At 33.8% G+C, this 8115-nt stretch overlaps 2 protein-coding genes across 2 annotated transcripts; both read left to right on the forward strand.

The window, feature by feature from the left end:
• Positions 1492–4093, forward strand: LOC109342998. Its single transcript, XM_019581096.1, has 4 exons — positions 1492–1752; positions 2373–2452; positions 2585–2725; positions 2867–4093. Exons 3-4 carry the CDS (start codon positions 2639–2641, stop codon positions 3737–3739), a joined length of 960 nt encoding a protein of 319 aa, XP_019436641.1. The 5' UTR covers positions 1492–1752; positions 2373–2452; positions 2585–2638; the 3' UTR covers positions 3740–4093.
• On the forward strand, positions 4523–5720 carry LOC109342999. The gene has a single exon (XM_019581097.1). It carries the CDS (start codon positions 4784–4786, stop codon positions 5666–5668), a length of 885 nt encoding a protein of 294 aa, XP_019436642.1. The 5' UTR covers positions 4523–4783; the 3' UTR covers positions 5669–5720.

Below are 8115 nucleotides of genomic sequence, written 5' to 3' on the forward strand. Positions count from 1 at the left end.
AACAATGAATACATATTAAGTCAAATGTCATTATCCTATTTCAGTAACCTTCAAAAATGTACTTTTCTTAATTCCAAATTTCCACTTTCAGTCTTCTTCGTTGCTTTGCACTACATAGAACACTGTGCTATCATTGCCAACTGAACCGAACACGCATTCTTCAATCACCAATCTTCCTTTCTGAGCTCCTGAAATCGAATCGCTAACTCAAATCTTCCAATTTTCTGATTCTTAGCAATTTTATGGTTTCTGATTTTGTTTCCGATCAAGTAATCACAAAATGCGGTTTAACTTGTTGTAATTAGCGTTCTCTTTTTTCGTTTTACGTTTTTATTTATTTATTTATTTGATTTTTCAGCAAATCATTGATCAAGTTGACGAAGAATCGGATTGATGTGATAAGGAGACGGAGGAAAGCGACGGAGAGGTTTCTGAAGAAAGACGTCGCTGAGCTATTGATGAATGGTTTAGATGCCAATGCTTATGGAAAGGTAATTGATTCTTTTATTTTTGTTATTATTTTGTTTGGTGCAATTTAATGTTTCGGTTATGTCAATTTTATATAATCGTTTGAGATTTCTTGTTGAAAAGAGTATGTGATTTATGGTCTTGCTTTATTCTACTGCTAGTCAAAGCAATGATGAACGTGTTTAGTGCAATTGATTATTATTTTAGTTGTTTAGTGCAATTTATAGATTCGGTTATGTGAGATTCTTCACTAGAATGGATTTCTGAGATCAATGCACCTTGCACAGGTTTGAATATTCTGTTTGTTATTTAAGGTTGAAAAGGGCATGTGACTTAATCATGCTGGATTCTACTGCTAGTCGAAGGATGAAGAATGCGTAATGAATTCTGATAATCTTTTGTTGATTTAAAAAACTATTTTTTTTAGTTTAGGATGGATCTAGAGTGTCCTTAAAAAAAGTGGAACAAGAGTGAGATGAGAACTGTTTTCCACTTAAAGTATCTAAAAATGTGTTCTGATAAACTATTGTAACTGTTAATGTTTGATTAAAAGCTACCATAGATAACTTCAAAGTGTTCCAATAATTCCTGTATTTGTAAATTGCTACACAATATTTTCTCAATTTAACTTTTGAATCCTTTGTTTGATATATCACGTTGAAAAGAGTATGTGAGTATTGGTCTTGCTTAATGCTATTGCTAGTCAAAGGATGAAGAATGCATTCTGAATTGTGATAATCTTTTGTTGATTTTGAATGTTCGGTTTTCTTTAGTATAGAATGGAACAAGAATGAAATGAGAACTCCTTTTCCACTTAGTTTTCTGTTCCGATGGTTGTGTTCTAATAATCTTTTGTAACTGTTGTTGTTCGATTAAACAGATATTCAGTTTTGTTCCAATGGGAATTTATACACTGCACATGAACTGATGTGATTAGATAGGTTTTATATTCTCTTTTACCTTTTAGGTGTTCGTCTACACATAATTTCTGCCAAATTCAACTGATTGCAACTCATTTCATAATGATCCATACGCTTCTTGTTCATACTATGTATCACAGCCCTTGATAAAAAGGGACCATATAAACCTTTAAATTGTGCAAATAATTCTTGTATTTGAAAATTTCAACACTGTATTTTCTCAATTTAACTTTTGTCTTGCTTGTGGGGTGGTTATACAGGCTGAAGGAATCATTGTTGATTTGACATTGTCATCTTGTTATGATTATGTTGAGCAATCCTGTGAGTTTGTGTTGAAGCACCTCTCAGTGCTGCAGAAGCTGAGGTATGAATATAATTGATAAAGCCATAAAGGTAGTCTGCAAGGCTTCATGTGTCTATTATAATTGCTCATGTAGGAAAGTAAAGTCGTGCTATTAGGTGTAAAAAAAAAGTGATTATGAACATGTGCAACAGTTGCATATTACCGGGCACCATCAACAAATATACATATTTACAAATTCTCATATGCAAATTCAACAGTCATATTCTAGGACACTTCTTTTTTGGTGGTTAGATGAAAGAAGCAATCAATCAAGTTCTTAAACTATTCAAACTCTACCAGATCTTTCTCATCATGTTCCTAATTTAGTTGAGTGTCTAATTTCATTATCTTTTTTAATTTTCATTGTCTTGTGATTTCTCTTTCTAAATCATTACTCATTATTTCAAAATAAACCTTGGAACCATTTCTGTCTGTCTGATAATAATTAGACACCCTTAACAAATCTCCCACATTGTTTTCCAGCCATTACTTTATTGGGATTGGATGCCAAAACCTTAGAAGCGATTTTGTTTTTTTTATGCACGCAGTGTCTAAGTATCCCTAATTCTTGTGGTTGGGTAGACATTTCAAACTTTTCCTCATGTCAAACTAGATTACTAACATCATTTTTTTTAAATCAGTGAATGCCCTCGGGAATGCAGGGAGGCCATATCCTCTTTGATGATTGCTGCTGCAAGATTTTCTGATCTATCAGAATTACGTGAGAGATATGGGAATTCCATAGAATGTTATGTCAATCAAGAGGTCACTCTTCACATCTATTTTTTCCCATTAGAATTTTACATATTTGTGACTTATCCCTTAATTGACTCACTAAATTGCTTATCATCAGTTTGCTGCAAATTTGAATTTGAAGTCCGCTGCATTGGAGAAAAAGGTCCTCTTGATGCAGGATATTGCTTCAGAGTTTTCAATAAAGTGGGACTCCAAAGCTTTTGAGCTGAGGATGCCAAAATCCTCTGCATTTGCACAGGTGTTGTCTTCCACCTTTTCTCTTTTTCACCTTTGATTAGTTCCATTGTCAAATTGAAAATATATGCAATGCTCCAAGAAGAGCGATAGAGGTTATTGGAAGCCCGGTAGTATGCTAAAACCACTTGAATTTTCATCACAGGATAAAAAAGTGGAAAAAATTGAAGGTGGTTCCAATCTTCATGATAGTTGGGGGAATGCCACCCCTCTAAGAGCAAGCCAAGACACTGCAACTGCTATGAAGTCTCCTGGTCATGCAGGATTTCATTCAAAGAACAATTTGAACGAGCCATTTTCTGTTAATAATGGTGATCTACTTGATGCTGGTAATATCACAGAGAGAAAAGTTGAAAAGGATGACACACCTAGGTTAAAACCACCCTACTACAATAATGCTATCCCACCTCCTTATGTAAAGTCTAACTCTAAACTGAAGATCTGCACACGTGAAACTGATTTATCATCTTCACATATTGACAGTGAGGATATCATTCTATATCCTTCTGTGCATGGAAAACCTTATGCTGCTTCTACATCAGAGAGGATCCGGTTAGGTTTGGATAAGAAAGACAGTGGACATGAAAGACCGAGTAAAGAGGGTCATGAAAAAGAACTGTCTACCCATGATGCTGCTGCAGAAATCCCTGTATTAACACAAAAATCAATGAGGCGGAGGCACTCAAAGTCGCAATCCAGTGACAATGATGCCAGTAATAATGACGCTGAAGTTGAGAGAAAACCGAGGAGCAGGAGACGAGACGAAACAAGACACAGTCTGCAAATTATGTTTGATGATAAGCAGCATGAAACTGATGAAGATGAAAGGGTAATAGATAGATTACTGATCCATTACAGCAATAAGCCTCCCATTCCGGTGCCTGAAAAAGCGAGAAGGTCTAAAAGTCGCCATGCTCATTGGACCAGGGAATCCCTAAGAATGAAAACGATGATGGGTCTGATCAGTCACCGCATCCATGATCAGCTTCCCTTCCACAACCAAGAGCAGTGTAAGTGAAAAAAGTATTTTCTGGCTGCTACATTTCAGCCAGATAGATCAAAGCATGTGCATCCCAAGTTACCTGACTATGATGATTTAGCTGTTAGGGTTGCAGCCTTGAGAGGGGAATTTATGGGATAAAAGTTCAACGAAGAAATGCTCTTTCTTTACCAGCATATACTTGCAGTGATTATGATCATCGTGTTTAAATCTCATGTACTGATGTTATTGTTGAAGATTACAAGGTGATGCTATAATTGCAAATTGTTGAGTAGTCCACAACTTTTCCTTGTAATCAGCAGTGGCCATATCCAATTCCAATTTGGAACACGAACTTGTTGGAGTTACAGTAGTATTACTGTTTTTGTAGTGCTTTTGTTCTAAAAAGGTGAAATTGATCTTAAAATGAGTGATGTTATATCTGATTTGTCAAAATCAGCCTATCTTATATTGTAAATGGAATGATGAATACGGTTACTCATTTAGCATGTGAATTTTTGAACAAGAACATGTTGTTTAAACCATGTCTCAAATTTTGATTCATATCAATAAAAATATGTTAAGTTAATTCGGGTCTTTAGCACCCGTCTATAATGTTTTCCAACTCACATAGGCTGCAATGGAACCAGCCCAATGCCTACTTTAAACTCTATTTGAAATAGAGTTCAATTTTGTATTCCACTTCAGCTATGAGGTCATGGTTGATTGTTGTATACATATTTTCATATACATGAAAAATGCATTGGAAACCAAAGTTATCAACCTTTGGTGTGGACTTAACAATTTGCTTAGTAGTATTAAAAATCTCTAGTTTAAATCTCAAAGTATCTCACAGTAAATCTAGGGAAATGACTGGGGTGTGTCAGAAGCAAAAGCCTTTCCCATTCATTCCCTAGGACCATCAACCCCTTATCAAGATTCCCTTCCCATCACTCACCAGTACCACCACTCCTTATATCAAAGGTAAAACAATAAAAGTACTCTTTCCCGCCAAAAAAGAAAGTCCTTCACCTTCTCACCCTTTATTACTGTGCCTCTTTTACCTCCACATGTTAAGTGACAATGAAGGGCACATCCAAAGTGATAATGGGAGCAACCTTGGTAATGGTTGTTACCCTTGCTGTAGTTCTAGGCCTCATACTAGTCCTCCTAGCTGAGCTCTATTGCTCCCTCCTACTCCGCCGCCAACGCCGCCGCCAGATGAGAAGCTCCACCACCCAAACTACCACCACAACAACCATACCCAACATTGCTCCACCCCCTTCACATACACCTCAACAACACTCTCCTCCACCCTTCAACATTTATTCACAAGGTGTCATCCAAGCTCCAAGAACCTTCCTTTTCCCTCCATTTGATTCAACACATGACATGGCTGCACCAAAGAATCAGCATCAACACCTTTCTGAGCTTCATCAAGTTATCCAAATCCAAGAAAATGCAAATGCAAATGCAAGCCCACATTACATTGGACTTGTTTCTGCTCCATCTTCACTAGAATCATTCATATCAAGAGCACCTTCAAAACCAGTTCAACAAGACTCACTTCAAGGTAGTATTAGTAGTAGGACCATTATCGAAACTAATGATAAACCATGCAATGGTGTGGAACACCTTGTGTACATTTCCAACCCCATTTATGAAAATGAAGAAGGCAAAGAAAGTGAACCAAATACCCCATTTGAGACACCAGATACTTCACCTTCTCGTTTAGAAAGAAGTGGTTCTTCTAGTGATGATGATGGTGTTGTTGTTGAAGTGTCTCATTGTGGTGTTCAAACACTTCCTTCTACACCTCTTACTCCAATGAAGAAGCTCCTTGGCTCTCAAGAGGCTTGTTCTGTTTCTCTTGTTGGGTCATTGGGCACTTCAGGGAGTGATTCTCATAGCAACAATGTTCTCTCTAACTCATCCTCTGCTTCCTTTTCTACTTCTTCTTCATGGTGATTGTGATTCATCAATGGCTTAGTTACAATGTCAAAGCTTTTTGTCTTCGTTTGTTTCATTATGTGGTAGTTTTCGTTAATATGTTATTACTTCTAGAGTGGTGTAATATCTAATGGAGAATTAGTGAGAAGAACAATGATATTATCAAAATTTTCATGGACTTAAATCCTTTGCTGTGAGGATCCACTTACTTTAACGGCTTGTTTGAGAGTTGAATTTTGGAAGGGAAAGAAGGAAAAAAGAAGACTTACTCTCAGGTCTTCCTTTTCACTTCATTCCCCTCCAAAATTTAACTCCCAAACAAGCCTTAAGATTAACTTTTTTAAATTTACTTCACATTTTGACCATCAATTTTAGGGGAATTCAATGATCTACTCACTAATTGAAACTATTATATTTATCTAAAATTAATTACTAAGATGTGAAGTAAATTTTTTAAACATATTCGTGAAGCAGTGGCCTCCCAATCCTTCATGCCAAAAGTGTTCTTTGTATCCAAGTAATGTTGTGCTAAATAAGAAAACTTTTCTATGCCTTTATAAATGACCACATGCTTTTTTCTTATTGGTAAAATGAACATTATTAATTTTTTCAATTTTTAGCTGATAAAAAAACTTTTATTAACAGATGATAAAACATCACATTTGAACTATGAAGTTAGGGGTTACCATTCTCTAACTAGACATTACAAATCTACCAGCATGTGTAACCTTATTGTATTAAAAGGAAAATATTAATATCATCTCCTATTCTAAAAATATCATACTTTAAATCAATAAGTTAAGATATATCTTTCAAATCTTCTTGTCATCTTGTGAGATATATAATGTTGGGAAAATGCTTATGGGAATAAAATATCTCCATTATAAGCATTTTGCATGGTGCCAATTATTATGATCTAACCATTCACTTTACATAAGTCCAAATTTTAAATGTAGTAATTTATTAGAAAAGAATGATTGAATCATAACAATTAACACTGCAGTTTTTTTTAAGATGAAGAGGGTCCATTCCCATATCAGAGTTGCATGCAATCTTCAATTTCAGAATCAAAAGATAAGATAAACAATATTTCTTAACTAGTTTTACAAAAAAAAAAAGAACATTTTCCTTAGCAAGAAATACACTTATACATAAAAACAAACAAAATAGTAACTTCTGAGCAGAATAGCAACAAAGCTATATGAGTGAGTACTTTTAACTTTTCAGGCAAGACCATAGCTCTTGTAACTATGTCATACTCGTGCCAACTAAACTTTTTTCTATTTGTGTTTTTACCACTCTCATTTAGGAAATGCGTGCATATATATTTCTTTGTGCTTCACTTTTGCTTGGTTTTTAAATGAAGTTATTGCATTCCCTAGTATACAAGACAAGCTCTTATTTTTCTTTATTTTTTAATTTCTCTGTTTCAGTCCTTGTTTTTGTTATGATAAGAATCAAATGAAAATGTTAATAATAATATCTCAGTTTTTTAGGAGCCTCGAGTTATGATTCCAATGCAATAACAAAATATTAACATTGAAGGTTACAAAACAAAAAAATAATTGACTGCAACAAAAGCTTTATTGAGAAGTCCATAGCCCACTTCGATAAGGACAACTCTTGATGATTTTTCTGAAACTGCTTCAGCCAAGAACCTTCATTTGTTAGCATTCACTGTGTTATGTTAAGTAGTATTGTATGTTCCATAGAAAGAAAAATATTCGATTTCACAAAGCAAAATTGAAGAATTATGTAACAAAGAACCAGCATCCCCTTGCATGTGTAAAGTGTAACATCTTCAAAATGCATTTATCTCAAAGAATGAGGAGTTGGTTTTATATAAAAAACTAGCAGTTTACCCGTGCACTTTCACGGGTCGCTTCTTTGTTTAAGCATAATGCACAAATAATGTACATATATTTTATAACGTTAATAAATCATATATCGAACCATTATATTTTTTGTTGCAATATTAACATTGGTTATTGATGGTATATGTATAATATTAACATTTATATATGCTGGATAATATCTCACCTCTATATTCTCTATATAAAATTATAAATATAAAGACTTCTTTTTGCATCATATTTTTTGTGATTACATTTATAAGTACCATATAAAGTCATAAGGATTTTTTAGCATATCTCTTGAATGATTATTTTTATTTTAGATTATGTTCATTATGTATAAATATTTGAATATATTTTTAGCATTCAAATATAGTATAATTAAATGTTATTTATTTGATTATGTTTTAGCTAATAATCATTGTATGAAAATAACTCATAAATTAAAGACTCATTTTTATTATTTGGAAGATATATTTTTCTATACAATCGTAATATTTTACTATACATATTTTTATATTAAGTCTGTCATTTTTATAATATACATATTTGAATTAATATTTTTTATTGTTGGAATTAAGTTAATTCATATGTATTATTAAATTCATATGG

The sequence above is a fragment of the Lupinus angustifolius genome, chromosome LG03 (assembly GCF_001865875.1).
Source record: "Lupinus angustifolius cultivar Tanjil chromosome LG03, LupAngTanjil_v1.0, whole genome shotgun sequence".
Classification (NCBI taxonomy): domain Eukaryota; kingdom Viridiplantae; phylum Streptophyta; class Magnoliopsida; order Fabales; family Fabaceae; genus Lupinus; species Lupinus angustifolius.

Bases quoted from the DNA above. Each gene is read 5' to 3' on its own strand.
- LOC109342998 (XM_019581096.1), top strand. From the start codon at position 2,639: ATGCAGGATATTGCTTCAGAGTTTTCAATAAAGTGGGACTCCAAAGCT. The intron at 2,726-2,866 runs GTGTTGTCTTCC...TTTTCATCACAG, and splicing joins AATCCTCTGCATTTGCACAG to GATAAAAAAGTGGAAAAAAT.
- LOC109342999 (XM_019581097.1), top strand. From the start codon at position 4,784: ATGAAGGGCACATCCAAAGTGATAATGGGAGCAACCTTGGTAATGGTT.